Source organism: Suricata suricatta, chromosome 5, assembly GCF_006229205.1.
Source record: "Suricata suricatta isolate VVHF042 chromosome 5, meerkat_22Aug2017_6uvM2_HiC, whole genome shotgun sequence".
Lineage (NCBI taxonomy): Eukaryota > Metazoa > Chordata > Mammalia > Carnivora > Herpestidae > Suricata > Suricata suricatta.
The window spans coordinates 152162773-152185353 of NC_043704.1; the positions used below are offsets into that span (position 1 = coordinate 152162773).

General features: G+C 44.2%; 1 protein-coding gene across 1 annotated transcript in view; it reads right to left on the reverse strand.

Moving 5' to 3' along the window:
- ULK4 (unc-51 like kinase 4) overlaps window positions 1–22581 on the reverse strand; it is a 492439-nt gene that overhangs the window by 160230 nt on the left and 309628 nt on the right. Inside the window, exons 35-36 of the mRNA XM_029938787.1 lie at window positions 17149–17315; window positions 7956–8054 (exon numbers count right to left, since the gene is read on the reverse strand). Of these exons, the coding sequence (XP_029794647.1) occupies window positions 7956–8054; window positions 17149–17315 (266 nt within the window). The remainder of the gene's footprint in view (window positions 1–7955; window positions 8055–17148; window positions 17316–22581) is intronic.

The window sequence follows — 22581 nt, forward strand, 5'->3', positions numbered from 1 at the left end:
ATACATATAAATTTGTTATGATATATACTTTAAATTTTATTACATTTTACATTAGCATACTACAATTAATATATATTAATTGATATATTCTGATATTTTCTTTAGCCTTATGTTACAAATATTTCCCCATGCTGTTAAATAAGCTTGGGAAATATATTTAAGGGCATAATGTTCTATATGGAAATTATTTAATTTCTAACTGAGCAACACAGAAGTTATTACCAAAGTGTTTGATACTAAAGATAACACTGAGAATATCTGCTTACACAAATCATTCAGTACTTTTCTATTTTCTATGCATAAATTTTTTAGAAGTGGAATGACTAAAGAATATACATAATTTTAATGCTTTAGTTATGGACCTATAAATATTTTTATTAACCTCTTTTTGTCCCCAAAGAAAGCTTCAAACTTTGAAGCCTATATTGCATTTTTAAAAGTTAATTTTCTGGGGCCCCTGGGGGGCTCAGTCAGTTACGCATCTGACTTTGGTTCAGGTTCAGGTCATGATGTCACAGTTCTTGGGTTTGAATCTCATGTCAGGCTCTGGGCTGACACTGTGGAGCCTGCTTGGGATTCTCTCTCTCTCTCTCTCTCTCTCTCTCTCTCTCTCTCTCTCTCTCTCTCTCCCCCTCTCTCTCTGCCTCCTCCCACTCATGCTTTTTCTCTCTTTCTCTCTTTGAAAGTAAATAAATACTTTAAAAAAATTTTAATTTTCCATTATTCATAGTGCGCTTAAATGCATTCAGTGAAATTAACATTGGACATTTGCATGTTCATTGTTGTCAACCGTCCACTCAAGTTTTTGCCCAATTTTCTTCTGGGATACTTGTCTATTTCTAGGCAATTTAAGTGGCCTCTTTCTATACACCACCTCTTTACAGACACTGCTTCAAAAACGGACAAGTGTGGAACTCCAAAAACTGCCCTCTAGTCCATTTGTTACATAAGTGAGATGTGCAAATATTAAAGCACCCAATTCTGGTGTGTTTTTGGCTAGTTCTGATAACTTTTAGAGCTGTTAAAGAGTCCAACTACTAACACTCACTTTCCTCACGGAGCCACATAAAACACTCAAGCATTTATTATTACCCTCCTTCATTAAAGTTAAGGCAAGTGTGCTGGGGACAGAGAATGGAGTGCACCCCAAACACCTCTATTCACTAGACTTAGACTCTGGCATGACCCGTGTCTCACCATTCCACAGGGAGCTCTGTTTCTGACCCTCAAGCTTCCTCTTCTTCTACTGGTCTGCCCTGATGCACATGACATACTTTCCCATTAAAACATAACTATTTGAAAGAAGGCTTGAAAAGAGGAGAGTAAGAACACGGAGGCCTGGGTAATCAATGGGCAAGAACAATTTTCTAGAGGGGTTGCTTTCTGGCACCGGTCCCACCGCAACACATAACTGAGTGCTTGTCTACTCAGCTTCACACCAGCAGCTCTGGCCGACGACAAAATGCTATTAAAAAACCCATCACTGCATTGCAACCACTTCAAGACAAAGGTGTAAGAAGTAATGGCAGAAAACGCACCTGCGGTTTGGTGACGTTTCTTTCCTAGAGCTACCCAAGTCCAAACATAGAATGTCAGAGTGCTGCAGAGAAGGGAATGTGCCTGAGACTTCTATTTTGAAGGCTGTTATGCTCACTGTCGCTGTGGGGGTTCTAGGGCTGGATTGTTATATTTTGCAGTTACTATAAGTATAGCGATTTTCCAGAAATGGAAGTCCTTGGGCAATGCTGCCTGCCCTTTTGTGCCCTTTCCTGTCAATCTAAGGTAGGGTTTGGGTTATTTCAGGAATATAGGCTGTCCACTGAAGGTCAGGGCAACTCCTACCAAGAAAGAGGTCAACCTCTAGGGAGAAATCCAGAGGATGCGATTTTAAAGCGAGCAAGCCGGTTAGCCATCCCCATTACAGTCCTAGGAGGGGCTGGCTGAGCCAGGGCAGGAGAGCAAGGGTGCCGATGAACCCTGTGGGTGAATCTGCACTTGAACCTACGTCCTACCAGACATGGTCTATTCAGGGTTACAGTGAGGAAAGGGAAAAATATACTGCATTTGTCAGCAATGAGCTTGCTCTCCTACATACATGTTTACCCAATCCCTCCTGTGCACCAGACCCAAGAGCAAAGCGGAAAAGAAGGGACATCTAAGCCACGAACTGGAAGTGGGGGAAGAGCCGGCCCAGTCGGGGTGTGGGGGAGGGCCTGCTCTAGGCAGAGGCAAGGGGAATCAAGGCACGTTTCAAGAAATGAGAAGAGAACACAGAGCAGGACAGAGAATCAAGAGATGACACGAGAAACTAAGTGTCAGGTCATACATGGTTTTGTAAACCTGTTAAGGAGTCGGAATTTCTCCACGAATAGTGGGGGATCATTGAAAGGTTTCAAGTCAAGGAGTGGGAAGGTGAGTCTTGCCGGAGTCTTCCTCTGAAGAGGAAGCACGCTGCGTCCACGGTGAAGACGACAGCGGGCAGGGCGTGCACAGGTAGGAATCCCGGGGAGCAGGCCACCATGCCCTCCCAGCACAAGATGGTGGTGGCCTTTACGACACTGCCCACGGGGCTGAAGAGAAGTGACTGCCTGAGTTTTGGTGGTGTGACGGAATGGGGCGGGATGGCCAAGGAAGAGTCCGAGATGGCGCCTGCGTTCTTGGCTTGGGCCACTGACAGGGAATGACTGTCATTCGCTGACACAGGACACAAGAGAAACAGTTGTAAGGAGGTGATTATGGTACTGAGGTGTTGAAGCTGAGGTGTTTGTGGTACATCCAGTAGAGATGCCCAGGAGCCGACGGGCAGCGGCGAACTGGAAAGAGAGGTATCCCTATCACATGGGGCAGGAACTCCTTAGAGCGGCTGGAGAACTAACCAGATGCCCAATCTCATGGTTTTGACTCACAAGTGGACGACTCGGGACGTCTGGCCTCCATCGCTATAAACCATCACCTGTATTTCAGGGCACTGGCTATGCAGGCAGCACACAAGAGAAAGAACAGACAAGTCCAAGTCCATTACTATTTAAAGAGAAAAATCTATTTGGTTACTTCCTCAGAGAAAGAAATTGGAAAATGAAAAAAAGAAGCTGTTTTTCCTTCCCTATACTTTGTGGGGCACAATTTTTTAAATTGAACAGTGATGTCAGAAACATACATTGTTAAGTATCATGTTGCTACAGGCTAAAATGCTATTCCTGGGAGAATCATGAACTGTTTGGGCGACAGCACAGGTGTCCACCCATCTAGGACAGGAAGCTCACATTCTCAGGCTCGGTCATGACCTCCACCCTGACCACATGCAGGCGGCCAGCTTCTCAGTGGCCAAAGAACGCACAGTTATTGTGAAATGTATACACCAGGCTACATCTCGAATGTATGTTAAAGAAAACAATGATCTCTCATAGGTTTGAAAATACCTATTTTAGTTGAGGGAGAAGGAGGCTGTAGCATAGTTTCTTATAGCAATTAGTTATCCAGTTAGTTATTAAACTCACGTAGGATGACGCCTAGCTTTTCATTTTCTCTTAAATAAAGTATTGCAAACAATTACCTTGCACTATCATTTCTTCAGCAGACAGGGTCAATTGGTTATACCTTTTATTAGCCAGATCGCATACCACAGCTCTAATTGAGGGTTCAAAGATCCCACTGATACTGTGAACCGTGTGCAGAGCTTTGCATATCAGTGAATCTATGTATTTTTTCAGGGAAGAGGGTCCAGAATCCTCAAAGTCTCAAGGAAGTTTACACTCACAACAGATTAAGAATCCCTGTCTCTTATCTAACTTCCACTATGACTCTCCTACAGTGTATAGTAAAAATACGGAGCATAAATTAGGGAATGACAGGTTTTCTCTTCTCTGAAGGATATGTTCGCTTTAATGGGACCATTATCTGGAAAGAACCGCAAAAGCCAAGAAGTTCATCCACCTGCCTTTAGGTGAAATACCTCCAAAATCATCCAGGTCAGATGAAAACCGAGAGCCTAGTTTATTTCTACCCATGGGAAAGCAACCCCAGCACCGCACTCTGCAACAACCACTGTAAAATTTACCTTTGGTCCGTATGTGCTCTAGTTTAGGGCCTCAATTGCCTTATTACTATTTTTCTTCACTTTATACACAGCTATAAATGTGTGTTAATCTTTCCCAGCGAAGATATATTGCAATGTTCTTGTCACAGGCCATTTTTTAATCCAATGGCTCTGGTGATCGATGGGTATACACACAACACAGCTCACACACATTAGGCGGACATCTGGCCAGGTACTAGAACTCAAGCAAGATCAAGTTGCTACAAGTAAGAGTTCAGAGTCTCAAAGAGCCGGGAAAACCTCTCGGATGACACATCACAGCAAGAGGAGGCTTTCTGGCTCTTTCTTCAGTCAGGAGCGTGAATGTGAGGCATCTGGTGGAGATCTAATCTAACTATGGACCTGGAGCGTGTGGCCCCTCAGCGACCCGCAGCTCTAGCCTGACCTGTGACTATGGTCCTGTCGCCCTCACCCCGGGAGCCTGTGTGTCCCAGGCGTCCCATGGACACTGGCCACCCAACTCCTCCTGCTTGCCTCCCTCTCACATAGCTGTGTTTCCTGTGGTCCTCTCAACATGAATGCTGGGCACCTCGGGCCTCCCACCAATGGTGGCACCCTGGCCCTCTGTTGCCTGCCCACTAGGTAGGGCTCCCCTGCGCCCTGAAGGGTTGCTTCCTGCTCTCTCAGGGATGGTGGACTGGCTCTGACCTGGACAACCCAGTAAACCTGTCCACTATTCTGTGGGCTGTAGGCCTTCCCCCAAAAGGTCTGACCCACAGCCTCAGTGTAGGGGTGTCCCGGGTCAAGTCTATCCTTCCTTGAATACTCTCACTCAGCTTTAGGGTAACTTATACAGGTCTTTTTAAGTCTTATGGTTACTCTTTTTTCATAGCTACTAATGTTTTATATCAAAATTCTCCACTTTGGGGCACCTGGGCAGCTCAGTCGGTTGAGCGGCTGACTTCGGCTCAGGTCCTGATCTCACACTTGTGAGTTCGAGCCCCAAGTCGGGCTCTGTGCTGACAGCTCAGAGCCTAGAGTCTGCTTTGGATTCTGTCTCCCTCTCTCTCTGTCCCTCCTGAACTCACACTCTGTCTCTCTCTCAAAAAATAAACATAATTAGAAAAAAATTCTCCTACTTAAATCACTGTGTGGTTTCTGCCTTCTGATTGGACCCAACCTAGACTGATACAATCATGAAGTCTTGTTCTTTGACTACACTCATGGACAGTATTTGCTACAAGTGTGTCTTCTATTCTTATTTTTCCTTCTAGTTTCATTGTACTCGGCTGAAGAATGGTCCACACAATTCCAACTTACTGGAATTTACTGATAGGCTTTTAACATAATACATGGCCAACTTGTCAAGATGTTTCTGGCAAATTGAAAAGAAGGTACAGTTTCTGTTTTCAAGGTACAGAGATGGATATACTTCTCTTAGCTCAATTTTGTTAAAATGCTTGTACTCTTTATATAGGCGTCAACAACCTTTTTCTGTGAAGAACCGGATAGTAGATAACATAGGTTTTGAGCTGTAAGGTCTGTGTTGTAACTCTTCATCTCCTATCAGGCTGCAAAAGCAGCCACAGACAATATGTAACCCAAGGTCTATGTGACTCTATTCAATAAAACTTTATCTACAAAAAATAGGCGGTGGGCCAGACGTAGCTCACAGGCTATGGTTTATGAACTCCTACTCTACATCATTATATTTATCTCCTTGGTCTGTCAAGCGATGAGAAAGAGAAATTAAATCACTTAATACTACAGTGTTTTTTGGATTTCCTCTGGTGTATCTTTGTTCCTTTATACAATCCTGTGCTCTAATATCTGACAAGAAAAACTTCATAATTATTATATCCTCCTGTGGATTTTATTCCATATCATTGTAGAATCTGTCTTTTTGTTCTGTTAAAGCCTTATACATTAAACCTTATTTTAATGTTTAAAAATTTTGGAAAGAAAATATAAAATAAGACAATAAAGTTAAAATCAAAGACAAGTTTAACCATAAATCTAACTGGAATAAATTTACCTGTTAAAAGAATGCAAATCTGAGAATGTAGCAAACACCAAAACCTGGACACTAAGATGCATTTGAAAAAGAGTGTTCTAGAAGTTTTACCCATAATAGATTCTGCATTTCTTTTTTTAAATATTTTTAACATTTATTTATTGTTGAGAGACAGAGTATGAGCAGGAGAAGGGCAGAGAGAGAGGAGACCCAGAATCCGAAGCAGGCTCCAGGCTCTGAACCGTCAACATAGAGCCCGACGTGGGGCTCGAGACCATGAACTGTGAGACCATGGCCTGAGCCAAAGTTGGACACTCAACCAACTGAGCCACCCAGGAGTCCCTGCATTTCCTCTTTAAGACAGATCTTCATCTATCTTCTTTAATCTTTTTTCTATAAATATAATTATCTAATATAGCATATATTGCATCAATTTATATGTGTGTATATACATACATATATATACATACTTATGATTTCACACTGTTTTGAATCTCTTATATAAAAGAGAGTCTGATTTGTGCTAGTCTTTCTTCTGTTCATGGGAGCCTCATCTGTTTCCTGTCCTTAGCCCAAGAGGGAGCTGGCTGTCAGGGTTCAGTCCCCAACTCTGAGCTGAGCAGCTAGTGTTTTCTTTTCCATGTAGCTTCACACAAAAAATCTTCTACACCAAAGATCTTTCCACACTGGGGCTTGGGGATGTTCCCTGGGGTTCGGGGTATTCCCATGCTTCATTATGAGCCCGCTGCCGCCTTTTTTTGGTGACTGTTCTATTCCACATATGCCATTATTTAATATAACCCAGAACTGACTGATTCCCCCCCCTTTTTCTTTCTCACTCCACTGAGCCAAACCTTTATTTGCTGAACACAATTAAGTCCTTAGAATTATTCACCCCAACTGCATTTGCCTTCCTTTGAAAGCCACGAGCAGAAAAAGACAAATTTGAGCAGCTCTATGAGAACCGAGAAAATGTTTGTCTTCATCTTCACTCGGTGAAGAGTGGAGGCCTCAAGAGGTACACTCCCAGGGCTTCAGGGCCCCAGTCCTCAGATCCCCAAATCTGGAGAGGCTTTCCGGAGTTTCATGGAATGTCACCAAGCCACCCTCTGAAGGAATGCTTTGTAGGAGTCATGTGTCTGGACACTGGCTCCTCTTTAAGTTTGGTTAAAACTGTTTGTTGCCCCAAACTCCAGGCTCCTGCTGGGCTCTCCCATAGATTCAGTGGTCTTGTGTAGTCTTACCTGTTTTCATTGAACCTCACTTATCTCCTGTACCTGCGGAGATTTGGGGGAGTATTATCTAGGTCAGCATGAATGCTTCTATTTTGTTTTTAAGTTTATTTATTTTGAGAGAGAGCAAAAGCAGGCAGGGGTAGAAAGACTGAGAGAGAGAAACCCAAGCAGGCTCCACACTGAGCACAGAGCCTGACATGGGGTTCAAACTCACGAACTGTCAGATCATGACCTGAGCTTAAATCAAGAGTCCGACACTTAACAGACCAAGCCCGAGCTGCCCAGGTGCCCCTCTGTGCATCCTTACTATATTCCTGCACAGTCCTGCATGCCAAGTACCACTCTAAACTATCTTTTGAAGAGTTGCAAATAATAATGATTTCTTGTTTCTTCTTGGAATTCATTTCTCGAATTTTTTACCTCACATTAATCAAGACGGATTTGAGAGATTCTGCCTTAAACATCTATTGAAATGAATGATAAGCCATCTAGTTTTAAAATGAAGTAGCAATTTAGTGTTTCTAGGCCAAATAATTTTCCGAAATTTCTCTTGGTTCTAGCTTTGAAAAGAATTAAAGTAGCATAGAAATTCAAGGCATCATGAAATTCCAATCAAATTACCACCACCCCAGGAGTGTTCTGAAAGATGCATGAACAGGTGAGCCCTTACCAGCGGAATGAGCAGGCTGATGAGGTCTGTCAGAGGTTTGCTCAGCAGCAGCAGGTCCTCCGCAGCCTGGGTGTCCCCTCCTGAGCCAGACTTCTGTGCCTTGAACAAGAGAAGGGAAGGGGGTTCTTGGAGATTAGTCAGTTTGGCCATAGGAGACAGATCCACTCAGTGTAGGAGAGGAAGGGGGCTGAGGAAGCCACCTCCATGACCCCCTGAAAGAGAAGTTATGCCTTGTTATACTATGACGAAGAGTACGCCCAGGGTCACTGCCAGCAGCTCAGACTGCAGAGACAGACCTAGATGGTCCACAGAGAAAGCAAGACCAACAGCGCCCTTGACAGAATGATGTTGACGTTCACGTACTGTGGACGGGGCTCTATCTTTCCAACCATGCTGAGGTAAGTGGCTTTCACGCACATTTTTCAGGTGAGAAAACGGAAATTCAGAGAAATTAAGTAATTTGTCAGAAGCCCCCAAGACAACGAGTGACAAAGCCAGACACCAAACCACAGGTGCTCGTTTCTTGTGGGCATGTTTATACACATCATACAGTGGATGCCATCGTCATAGAATTCGGCTATGCTGTCCTTCTCTGCGCACATGCGCGTGCTGGAATCACATCTAGAAGAGCTGTCCAATGTACCAGCGCATGAAGAGGTCTACGCTGCTTAGGAAGGATGGGATTCAACTGCAATGGAAAAAGGCAATGAGAAGTGAGTGGCTCTAAGGTGTGTCTGTTCCCAGGAATTTTATAGAACTGTCTAATCTCCATTATGGAGGTGAATAATTTTACATTAAAAAAGGCATATTTATTGAGTTTGCTCCAGTATATACAAAATTCTTTCACACACTTCCTGTTACTTATAGGTAATGACCTCTGCCAGGGCTTTCAAGCAGGCTGCAGCCTGTCTCAGGTTATTAGCCTGGACTCTCAGACCCTTTTCATGAAGGCCCAGGTCCTTCCAGACTTCAGGCCTATGGGCATAATTTTTTTTCATTTCATTTATTTATTTTTAACTTATTGTCAAATTGGCTAACATATAATATGTAAAGTGTGCTCTTGGTTTTTGGGGTAGATTCCCATGACTCATCGCTTACATACAACACCCAGTGCTCATCCCAACAACTGCCCTCCTCAGTGCCCCTCACCCATTTCCCCCTCTCCCCCCGCCTCCCCATCAACCCATAGACTGATCTCTGTATTTAAGAGTCTCTTATGGTTTGCCTCCCTCTCTCTCTGCTTGTAACTATATTTTTCCCTTCCCCTCCTCCATGGCCTTCTGTTCAATTTCTCAAGATCCACATCATAGGGAAAACATATGATCTCTGTCTTTCTCTGACTGACTTATTTCACTGAGCATGATATCTTCCAGTTTCATCCACGTTGATGCAAATGGCAGGATTTCATTCTTTCTCGTTGCCAAGTAGTATTCCATTGTCTAGATAAACCACATCTTGATCATTTCTTCAGTTGATGGCCATGTGGGCTCTTTCCATAATTTGGCTACAGTTGAAAGTGCGCTATAAACAGTGGGGTACATGTGCCCCTCTGAATCAGAACTCCTGTATCCCTTGGGTAAATTCCTAGCAGTGCTATTGCTGAGTTGTAGGGTTGTTCTATTTTTAATTTTTTGAGGCACCTCCCCACTGTTTTCCAGAGCAGCTGCACCAGTTTGCATTCCCACCAGCAGTGCAAGAGGATTCCCATTTCTCCACATCCTTGCTAGCATCTGTTGTTTACTGTGTTTTTAATTTTAGCTACTCTGACCATTGTGAGGTGGTACCTCAGGGTGGTTTCGATTTATATTTCCCTGATGATGAGTGATGTTGAGCATCTTTTCATGTGTCTGCTGGCCATCTGGATGTCTTCTTTGGAAAAGTGTCTATTCATATCTTCTACCCATTTCTTCACTGGATTATTTGTTTTTCAGGTGTTGAGTTTGGTAAGTTCTTTATAGATTTTGGATACCAACCCTTTATCTGATATGTCATTTGCAACTATCTTTTCCCATTCCATCAGTTGCCTTTTAGTTTTGATGGTTGTTTCCTTTGCAGTGCAGAAGCTTTTTATCTTGGTGAGGTCCCAATAGTTCATTTTGCTTTTAATTCCCTTGCCTTTGGAGATGCATTGAGCAAGAAATTGCTGCAGCTGAGGTCAAAGAGGTTGTTGCCTGCTTTCTCCTCTAGGTCTTTCAATCATTTTGCGTTTATTTTTGTGTGTAGTGTAGGAAAGTGGTCTAGTTTCATTCTTCTGCATGTTGCTGTCCAGTTCTCCCAGGACCATTTGAAATCAACCACAGGGAAAAGTTTGGAAAACCTCCAAATGTATGGAGGTTAAAGAACATCCTACTAAGGAATAAATGGGTCAGCCAGGCAATTAAAGAAGAAATTCAAAAATATATGGAAACAAATGAAAATGAAAACACAACAGTTCAAAGTCTCTGGGATGCAGTAAAGGCAGTCCTAAGAGGAAAATATATTGCAATCCAGGCCTATCTCAAGAAACAAGAAAAATCCCAAATACAAAATCAACAGCACACCTAAAGGAACTAGAAGCAGAACAATAAAGACACTCCAAGGCCAGCAGAAGAAGAGAAATAATAAAGAGCAGAGCAGAAAGAAACAATATAGCATCCCCAAATAACAGAACAGATCAATGAAACTGAGAGCTGGTTTTCTGAAAACAATAAACAAAATTGATAAACCCCTAGTCAGACTTCTCAAAAAGTAAAGAGAGAGGAGCCAAATAGATAAAATCATGAATAAAAATGGACTTATCACAACCAATCCCTCAGAAAGACAAGCAATTATCAGAGAATACTATGAAAAATTATATGCCAACTAACTGGACAACCTGAAGAAAGAGACAAATTCCTAGACACCCACACACTACCGAAACTCAAACGGGAAGAAATCGAAAATTTGATCAGACCCATAACTATGGGCAGAGTTGGAGCTGCCCGCTGTCTCTGGCTCAGAGGCACTCAACTGAAAAGCAGAGGACCTGCCTTTTAACAACTTGCACCTCTCTGCAGCCAATCCTAGCAGTAATCACTGCAGGGAGCTTCGCTGCTTCTCCCCACCCCCACTTTCCCCAGTGACTTTACCAGAAGGGTAGAATCTCCTTTCAGAAAACAAACCTCCGGTACCACCCTGGAGGTTTGAACCCTTCTGATTCTTGGCTGTTGGTGCTGTCTTCTGAATCACAGTGTGAGGCAGAATAATAGCCTTTCCACTAACATGTTACCCTTTAGAGCAAATTGATTCTCTCTGGGGAAAGGTAAGCAGTCTTGCAGACCAGCACCCAGGCCGTGGAGGGGGCGGGGCACAATGCCACTGCTTCCTTTCCGGACACACAGAAGCAAGCAGACGGGGCCACAGGAGCAAGCACACACTGGGGGGCTCCCTCCACCAGGACCTCCAGTGCTTCTCCTTAGGCTCTAAGGTCTACTAGTCACTTGTTACTGTTACCAAGACACATCTAGACTCTGCCTGCCAGTAATCAGATACCACCTCCCCACAAAGCTGCCATGGGTTCTGGAAAGCGAATGCTGCCCGTCTGCACAACAGAGTGGTTCACACCAGGACTTTAATGGAAAACCTCCCTCCTTACAAAAATATGGGATTGCAACGGAAGCTCTGTGCACAAAGGGGTCCCAGCAGGGATGCAGGAGGGAAAAAAAAGAAAAACAGAAGCTGAACAATTTCAGGGACCCCCGGCCAACCATCCTTTCAGTCTGTCTCCAGGTCCCTAACACCATACTCCCCAAAGGCAGCCTCTTGAAGCCTGGGTCTGGGGCCCACTGTGCGCATTTTATAACAGGCCATTTCCACAGCGCGAATATTCTCTCCCTGCTAGGACACTGCTATTACCTCTGCCTTTGCATCCTCTGCCTCTGCGTCTGACCCGTAACTCTCTTGCCTCTGTCACCGCTGTAAGGTACCTTACCCCCTCCCAGCCACCGAATGTTCTCGGCCCGCCCAATTATAGTCTAAGCGAGAAAAGAGGGTGGACTGAACTGGGGCAGTACCAGTTGAGAGAAGAGGTTGGACTTATTAGATATTTAAGGTTAGATCTGGGTTATCTGGTGACAGGTTAGGTGTGGAGAATGAAAAGGAGAGACATTGTGTGAATGACCCAAAGGTTTCTCCTGTGCACGGCATCTGGGGTGGCAGGCCTTGCTGGGAGTGGAGTTTTCGGGGAGGCAAATCCCAAGGTTAGCTTTGAATATGTTGAATGTGAGGGGAGGATGGGTTGTGTGGGTGATCATTTTGAGAGAGCCGCCGGATTGCTAAGGATGCATCTCCTGGGAGAACTCTGCATAGAAACCTGAACTTAACAGTCCGAAACATACAAAGCCTGGAGTGCCAGCTGGGGAGCCCCCTTTAATATTAAGTGACAACACAGCATTACCCAAAATGAGGTAAAGGAGTACAACTTTAAAAATAAAAATAAACAAAAGACCATGGAAAACACAATTCTTTTTTTTTTTTTAATTTAATTAACTTATTTAAATTCAAGGTAGTTAACATACAGTGTCGTGTTGGTTTCAGGAGCAGAATTTAGTGACTCATCACTGACAGAGAACCCCCAGCGCTCATCCCAACAAGTGCCCTCCTTCATGCCCATCACCCCTCTAGCGACCCTTGTTCTCTATCTTTCAGAGTCGCTTATGGTTTGGCTCCCTCTCTGTTTTTATCTTATGTTTCCTTATTTCTAGCACTGCCACACGAACTGAGTACACACAAGTAGGCACTCAACAGAGGTTTGTTTAATAAACACAGAAGTAAGGCATCTGCAGAGAGCAAGTGACAACCAATCCCTCAGTAACTGTCGCATGTCCCCAATAGTCTCAGCACACAATGGGGCGCCCCCTGGAGCGGGGTGGTCCAGACAACTAAGCGCTCCCCGTGCACCCCGATCATCACCAAGTGTGTGCTCACGATGTGCAGGCGACATGGGTCGGTGCCCCTCTGTGGGGGCTCACGGTTTGACCGGAAGGACGGCCTGCTTACAACAACTGTGCTGAATGAAACACGTCAGTCAGAGAAAGACAAACCCCACACGGTCTCACTCATACCGGAATTTAAGACACAAAACAGATGAACATGGGGGAAGGGAAGGAAAAACAAGATAAAAACGGGGGGAGGCAAACCATAAGAGACTCTTAAATACAGAGAACACATGAGGGTATCGAGGGGAGGAGGGTGGGGGGATGGGCATGAAGGAGGGCACGTGTTGGGATGAGCACTGGGTGCTATACGTAAATGAGGAATCACTAAATTCTACTCCAGAAGCCATTATTACACTGTATTTAAATTTAATGGATTTAGATAAAATTAAAAAACAAAAAACAAACAACTGTGCTCAAGGCAGAGTGTGAAAACTGCCACAGAGGTAAACGCGGTTTGGGGGGGGTGGAGTAAGAGGAGGTGACAGGTGACTTCATCATCTGATCGTGGGAATGGGTCCACGGGGAGTGGTGTGGATGGCAGTGTTTCAGGTGCCGGGAACCACAGGCCAAAAGGCATGGGGGTGAGTTCCTGACCGTGGACTGTCTGGCGAGGGGACGGGCACAGGGAGGCCTGGCAGGACAGGCTGGAAGGCACTCTGGGGAGGACTCATACGAGGCCTTGAATGACTCACCAAGGAGTTAGAAAATTATGTCACAGATAATGAGAGGTCACTGACGTTTGCAAAGGAAGGAGAGACACAAGGAAGATTCTGGGCAAAGGCAAAAAAAATCTCTTGGATTCAGTGACCAGGCAGAGGGTAGCTCATGGGAAAGAACAATGAGGGGAACGCCACAGAGGAATCAAACTGGATAATTTCAAGGGATACTAAAAACCTGGGCGCCTGGATGACTCAGTCGGTGAAGTGTCCGACGGCTCAGGTCATGATCTCACAATCCATTAGCTCGAGCCCCACATCAAGCCCTGTGCTGACGGCTCAGAGCCTGGCACCTGCTTCAGATTCTGTGTCTCCCTCTCTCCCTGCCTCTCCCCCACTGATGTTCTCTCTCTCTCTCTCTCTCTCTCTCTCTCTCTCTCTCTCTCTCAAAAAATAAGCATTAAAATGTTTTTAATAATAATAAAGAGATACTAAAAGCACATACAGCCCCAGCAAGCCTCTGAGTGTGCGTGAATCGGAGGACAACTCAGGGCCGCGCTTCAGTCTTTCAGCAGCACCAGCACGGCCACAGAGCACCAGCGTTTACGGGTCCTTCCTCACTTTACGAATGACAGTGAAGGCCCAGACCGGGGAGTCGGGTGACCTGGATGTTAACACTGACTTGGGCTCCCGTCCTCCCCAGGTCGGCTCTCCTCCCCCACATTCACCCCGCGGCGTCCTGCACCGGCAGCGGCTGCACCCGCACACACCTAACGGGGTGATCTCCTCACCAGGCACGTGGTGACGGTCTTCCCGACAGAACTAACACCCTTGACCGCTAACCCCCTTCCTCTCCAGACCCCTGCTGGAATCACAGCAGCCCAGCCCTCTTCCGGACTCATCAGTTCAAAAATCAAACTGGAAATTAATATTTCATAAGCCTGCGAGGAGTCAGTTTAGTCGGGAAACATGGCCCAAGTACCCTCTCACACGCCAGGACACAGACAGGAGCAGGTCACGGGCCGCAGGGATGACAGGCGTGCACCGTGCTGCTTCGTGCTGTTAATGCTATTAGCAACCACTTACTGCTCACCGTCCTTGGGCCAGGTACATGCAAGGCACCTCACAGCTACATTTATTTACATACATTTTATTCTCTCATTTAAGTGTTGTGACAACCCTGCAGCACAGTTTTACCTGTTTTTTTTTTACATTTATTTATTTATTTTTGAAAAAGAGAGAGTGCAAATGGGGGAGGGGCAGAGAGAAAAGGAGATGCAGAATCCAAAGCAGGCACCAGGCTCTGAGCTGTCACCACCAAGCCTGACGCGTGAGCTCATGACCTGAGCTGAAGTCGGAAGCTCAACCAACTGAGCCCCCCAGGCGCCCCCAGTTTTACCATTTCTACTCTGCAGATGAGGAAATGGTACCAAGTAGGTGAAGAACTTGCCTAGGGTCTTCCCGCTAGAAAGTGGTGTGGCTGGGACTGTATCCAAGGCGTTTCCGCCTGTGAGGCCCCGCCCACACTAGCCAACCCAGGCCACGTGTTTCTCTTTGCTTCCATGTCTCTCCCAAGCAACCCTCAGGAGGTGAAACTAGAAGCAGTTTTGAATCACAAGGCATGTTGGGGGCAGAATCTGTCTGAGCTCCTGACAGATTCTCACACCCGCCTTCCAGTGGTCCCTGCCTCTCTGGTATAAGCTCTTGCATCAATCATATTGCTCTCCTCCCTGAAAAGAAAAGCTAAGCACTTATCATTTTAAAGGCTGGCAACCCTCGATTCTTCTACTTTACAGTAGTTCCTGTTAGAAGTGGATCAGGTGATGAATGCAAAAGCATCTCCAGGGGGGATCCTGTTTATAAATGGAAGAGGGGACTTAGGGTTTGGAAAGTACTTATAGCCTGTGTTCTAGAAGGATATGCCTTTGATATACATGCCATTTCTTGTTCCAGCCCTTTCTCCAAATTCAGTCTCAAAGACTCTACCTCTGTCAGATTGACACCAGGTATTAGGAAGATCAAAGTCGGTGGTCAAGGCCAAAAGCAATACGTGGCAGATAATTCGGGGGAGGATTTAGAAAGATGTTAGCAGTAAAATGTAGGGTGGTGGGGAAGAAATGAGAAAGCAGACACAGCGACCCATCGGTATAATAGAATATTAAAAAAAAATGAATTAGAAACTATTTTGTACAAAGAAGTTTTCTTTTAAAAGCACTTGAATATATGTCTAATAATCTGTAATAAAAAATTTTCTATTGTTCTGGAATTTTTAAACTTCTGAGCCTTTTTATCTACAATCTATAAAACATAATCTTTTACAGACTGGTATCATCAAAGTATCTTGCAAGAGTACCTATTGACTGCACCCTGAAGAATTACCTGAAAGCACTATAAAAACTGAAATAAAAAAACAACATTCTCTGAAAAAACTCTGGAAAAGGAAAAGCTAAGAGAAATCTGTAACTCGGGACTTCAGAAGTACTTAACAGTGCTGTCCCCTTGTAATTATTACAGATGAGCAAATAAAAACGACTGAGTAGTTCAAAGGCCATTTCCACCTACTGGCTTTCCGAGACTAGGCCAAACACTAGCTTGAAGGGATCCTGGAATTATTTATTAAACCACACGAGATAAGCTAAACACTTGACCAGCTCAAATGGGGATAAAAGATAGCATTTATCAGAATGATGAATCACAGGGATGAAACCTGGGTCTGGGGAATTATTCTTGCCTCTGCTACTCTGACTCCTGGCAAGGTATCAAAACAGCTTGGTTTCAACGTGGGCTACTGCCTCCACCCGAGCCAGGATGCTACCACTTAGATGCACATCTTCTGTAATTTCACCAGGACTTAAAATATAGCCATGGATTAATGTTGGCTGTGTGCTTCCACATAATCTAAGTATCAGCAGACTCGGTTGGCTAGAGAAATAGGCATCTGTGGGCACGCAACATCCAACATAGAAAGTACTCAACAAATCCACATCCCCTGCCTTCCTTAGAGCATGATGCTACGTAAATCCAGGTTATAGTTTGGGGTGATTGACTTTTCCATAGGCGCTGAACACACTCAAGTCCTCAAAGTCCTAGTTACTGGTCATAAGAGAAAGCAAGAGAGTGTATGTGTTGTGCACGTATGAATATGTGTGTATCTGTGTGTATCCAAAAATATGTGTTGTACGTGTGTGTGCGCGTGCACCTAAAATCGCAATCCGTTGACCTTAGCAAGCCATTTCATCCTGTAGAGGGTGGGCTGGACAACCATCCCAAGGCAGGGAAGACTGCACACCGCTTGGCCGGCCCCGGGGTGCCTGTAAGACAAACCATCTCCTCCATCAGGAGACTTCCCCAAATAGCACTTGGGAGGTCTTTCCTTAGGCCTCTCCTGCTCTCCTTTCAGATTTTGTGATCACATTATCTGTCCTTGACCTTGGAAAGATGGCTTATCTGGCAGTCTTTCTCTATAGAATCCTATGTTCTTTTCCAAACATAAAGACATGTTAGAGGAAGCTTAGGAAGGAGAGAATGAAAGAGAAGTGTGACGCAGGGTGGTGGTGTTCAAGACGGGAGGGGGTCCCGCACCTGCAGAGCCAGCCGGACGACGCCGGATGTAAAGGTCAGCATGCCATGCAGGATGTCAAGCAGGGAGAAGAGCAGGGCGGCGGCCATCTCCTTGTGGTTCTGATTGTCCACGTCCAAGCACAGCGTGGCAGTCTCGGTGAATAGGTCACAGACGTGACGGACCAGTCCTGAGGGTAAAAAGGGAAAAACGTGACTTGTAAATTACAACATAGGGGCGCCTGGATGGCTCAGTTGGTTGAGCGTCCGACTCTTGATTTCAGCTCAGGTCATGATCCAAGGGTCGCAGGATCAAGCCCCAAGTTGGGCTCCATGCTAAGTGTAGAGTCTGCTTAAGATTCTCTCCCTCCCTCCCTCTCCCCTACTCTCTCTCTCTCTCAAATCAAATAAATCAATAAATAACAAAATAACGTGTCACATAAACCCAACGGAACAGGCATATGTATTCTATGTTGTATAAACTCTAAGGAGTCCTTCAACTGTACTCATACCAGATACCCTTGGGAAAGTTTTTAAAAATGCAGGTTTCTAGGCCTTACTCTCAGAGTCTGCTCAGGAGCCTTAAATAAGCTCCCCAGGTGATTGGATGCAAAAGTCCCCCAAATTACACTCTGAGAAACACTATCCTACATAACAGGCTTCACGAGGGCAGGGCTGCCTGGCCATGGGAGAAAATGGGTTGCATACAAACGTCCTGTTCCCAGGTTCTCAGAAAGTACGGTTCTTCACGATGTAGATCGGGGACTACAGGTGGGCCCAGGGGACCTAAGGATCTACAAGTAATGGGGTCATTCCAAGAGGATAAACCACTGAAATGTTTTTTTTCACATGCATTCCAAAAAAATACTGAAATGTAAGATCAACTCTGATTTTAAGAAATTTGAAATTCAGAAATGCCCAGGTTCTATCGTTGTGTCTCTGTAGACCTCATATTAAATTAACAGTGTGGGTGTCTGCAACTTCTAGTTCGATGTCGTCTGTCACAAAAAATACATTTTCCCGAGCAGAGGCCATCACTGTTTACACTTAAGTTGGCAGTTTTATTGATGCTATTATGTAGCATTACCCTTTGAATTCAAAAAAGCAATTCAGATGTAAGTGCAGTGAAAATACAGCACGTGGTGTTATAAACCTAAAATGGTGAACAGGACCTTTAGAATCAGGAGATCATCTGAATGTTCTAGAAGTGATTCTTCAAACATACATATTTCACACAGCGGACGGTGCAGGAGGCATGGTCAGGAGCTGCAGCGTTAGCTGGACTTCATTGGTCCTGCAGTCTGTTTGTCCCTAGTCCTCGGATGATCAATTAGATGGAAACTCTGCCAAGCACAGCCATCTAAGCTTAGTCTTCTCCAAACTATACCAGTGCCATTTCCGGTAAAGCAATCTAGGTCTCTTAGACAAGTGCAGAGTAATTCTTGGATGTCAAAAGTAATTAATTTTGTCACTAAAGGCAGAGAGAAACCAAAATTACAAAGGCCTCATTCAAAGTTGTGCTGCTTGTGACCAAGACCAGTACAAGTCAGAAAGCTGAAGATAAATATGCTTGAAGAGAAGGTGGAATGAATTACTGGCCAAGTTTCTCTATCAATGACAAGGTCTGAGCCCGTGTTACCACCAAGACACACAGAATGTAGCAAAGCAATTGTTAGTGCATGGACCTGGCGCCAGCAGGGACTCTGGCTGGAGTTGGGCAGCATCACTCATAGGCGTGCCGTGAGTCAGCACTTGGCCTTCATGGGCTGCAGATGGGGCAGACGGGCTTTAAAACAGTATTTGGTAAACGCAAGCTGCAGGACATCTTCCTCTGAAGATTTACTACTACTTTGTGACACACCACGTAGATGGTCAAAGGAGCAGAGGCGTGAGTGGTGGTCAAGTCTAACTCTGTGAACAGCAGAGAAGGTGGAGGTGGACCCTGGATCCCCATCTACATGCTTCCTGATTCAGACTACACAGCTGGTGAGCCACAGGGAGCGGTCTTCCTGATCTCACTGGGTCCTCAAGGAAAGAGCGCGAACAAGGAATGCTGTCGGGTCCCTGCTGGGACGGAGAGTCTTCCCAGCCCGCTCTGTGAAACGGCAGGCAACAAATGCTGAGCTCTGACTATACACTGACGTCACCAGCTGTCAGGGAAGGTGCTCACAGGAGATTAGAAATGAAGCATGAAGCACAAAATATTCCTCCACAGCAGTGATAATGCAGCAAGCTCATCAGTGTGATGTCAAGCGGTCTACACTCAGGCATACACTCCGTGCTTTTCATCTCCGGAATGTTCACTTCAGGGTCAAAGTACACATTTCTCCCATTTAAACTTTTTATTAGGAAAACAAAGTCACAAGACAGTTCTTCAATGATTAGCAACATATTTGCTCATCTTGTTTAATATATCCTCATCTGTTTAAGGAATTTAAAGCAAATACCAGACATAATTTTATGCCTCCTTTTTTTTTAATGTTTGATTTATTTTTGAAACAGAGAGACAGAGCATTGGGGGGGGGGCGGTGCAGAGAGAGACACAGAATCGGAAGCAGGTTCCAGGCTCTGAGCCGTAAGCACAAAGCTCGATGCGGGGCTCGAACCCATGAACGTGAGATCATGACCTGAGCTTAAGTCAGATGCTTAACCAACTGAACCACCTACGGGCCCCATTTTATGCCTCCTTAAACACTTCTGTACAGTCTAACAGAGAAAAGTCCTTTATTACTCCTACTTAATACAGGCTCTACACAGCCTACGTTCAAAACTTTACTGTCTCAAAACTGTCCTTTTTAGGATTAGTTTGTTAAAATCAGGATATAAACCAGGTCCATTTGGTTGCAGACGCTAAGTCTCCTTTCATGTCTAACAGTCTGTCCTCTGTTTGCAATTTTCATGCCTTTTATTTTTGGAAAAGTTATAACTCTTTTCTTGTACCTTTTCTGGTGGGGGTGTTCCTATACCCTTGGATTTCCTATAAAATGGGAAATATAGTAACTGGAGATTCCATTTAATTCAGGTTCAATTATCGTGGCAATAAGAGTTGGAGCTGGGTCTCTGCATGTTGTCCTGCATCGTATCTGGAAGGATACACCGTCTGGCCATTCCACACTTAACAATGTTAAACTTGGTCAAGCTTGGGGGGCGGTAGCCTAACCCAGTCACTATAAAATTACTCGTCAAATGTTACCTACTGAGGACAGCTGTCTCGTCTCCTCATTTCATTTGATACGGCAACCCAGAAAGTTTCAAATTCTATCATTCCATTTGTATTTTTTTTTCCAGCTCATTTTGTTCTGATAAATGAAGAATCTTCATTTATCAACTATTTGGTTATCATAAAATATGGTTTGCAAAGGAAAGGCAACATAGCTGTTTGATAAACGTTCCTTTGTTGTCCTGTACCAGTTCAGACCAATGACTTTGGAGTATCGGCAATTAATTACCAAGAGTGACTGACAGGGAGTGGGTGGGGGAGCAGGAAACTACCCAAAGCTACTAACGAATTCATTTTGTGGCATCATTGTGAATACAGTGGATTTTTAAAGAATACGCATTATGGATTTCAACTGATTCAATCATTTTTTAAAAAATGTTCAACTTGTTTCCATTTCTGGCTAATGAGAGCCCCTTCAAAATGTCCTAGCTTCTGCTGTAATATGTCCCAAGCTCATCTGAAGAATTCCTGCCTCAAAAATATTTTAAAAAATAAATTAAAATAAAAGGCTTTATAAAGAGCTTAAAAAAATAAGAAATCTCTGCCACAGACTGAGCATTAGCTACTTCTCCAAGGAGCCCTAGTTTCTTTTAAGAATAAACTCTATTTAGAAATGATGGGTCAGGGCACTTGGGTGGCTCAGTCGGTTGAGCGTCTGGCTTCGGCTCATGTCATGATCTCTGTGCTGACAGCTAGCTCAGACCCTGGAGCCTGTCTTCGAATTCTGTGTCTCCATCTCTCTCTGACCCTCCCCTGCTCACGTTCACTCTGTCTCTCTCTCTCTCCCTCTCTCTCTCTCTGACTCACTCAAAAATAAGTAAAACATTAAAAAATTTTTAATTAAGAAAAAAAAAAAGAAATGATGGTCTGAGCACCAGGGATTCTCCTTGCAAATGAATCACTGATTAAGTAGATAGAGATAAAAAGTATACACGTATTAGAGAAAAATAATGACTTTGTGCAAATATTTCCAGAGTCCAGAAATGACCCACATGTATATGATCACATACATTTCAACAGGTAAACTCTTTACAGAAAATTATTTTCAATGAGCAGGGATAGGAAAACTGAGTCTCCATACTGAGAAAGGACTCTCTGACCACTACATCAGATGCTCTGCAAAATCAACTTCATATGAATCACAGATCTGCACATAAAAGCTAAATTGTGAAGGCTCTAGAATAAAATGTAAGAGAAGACCTTTGTAACTCGGAGGCAGACAAGATTTCTAAGGTCTCAAAAAGTATGGATCCTTTAAAAATGACCAAATTAAACTTCATCACAAAATTAAAGAATTACGGCATAGATAATCTAATAAAGAACTTATACCCAGAATACACTAACAGTCCCTACAACTCAAATAATAAAAAGACAATCAATTTTAAAGATGGGCATAAGATTTAAACAGTCAGTTCACAGAAGATATATGTCAAAAAGCACATGAGAAAGGTTCAACATCATTAGCCATGAGAAAAATGCAAATTAAAATGACGACGGGACACCACCACCGCCACCAGGAATAATCGTAATGAGAAAAGCTGACAACAGCAACTGTGGGTAAGGACGGGGCGGCCAGCACTCACATCCACTGCTAATGGAAATCAGCTGCAGTTCTTATTTATTTACTTAGTAATTTTTTTAAACATTTATTTTCTTTAAAAAATTTATTTTGTTTATTTATTTTTGAGAGACAGAGAAAGAGAAAGTATGATCAGGGGAGGGGCAGAGAGGGAAGGAGACACAGAGTTGGAAGCAGGCTCCATGCTCCGAGCTGTCAGCACAGAGCCTGATGTGGGGCTCGAACTCAAGAACCGTGAAATCATGACCTGAGCCGAAGTTGGACGCTTAACCAACTGAGCTAGCTACTAGGGTGCCCCACATTTATTTTCAAAAGACAGATACCACCTCACACCAGTCAGAGTCGCTAAAATGAACAAAACAAAAGACTATAGATGCTGGCGAGGGTGTGGAGAGACAGGCACCCTCCTACACTGTTGGTGGCAATGTGAACTGGTGCAGCCGCCCTGGAAAACAGTGTTGAGGTTCCTCAAAAAACTATCCATAGAACTCCCCTATGACCCAACAATAGCACTGCTAGGGATTTACCCAAGGGATACAGAAGTGCTGATGCATAGGAGCACATGTGCCCCAATGTTCATAGCGGCACTTTCTACAATAGCCAAATCATGGAAAGAACCTAAATGTCCATCAACTGATGAATGGATCAAGCAGATGTG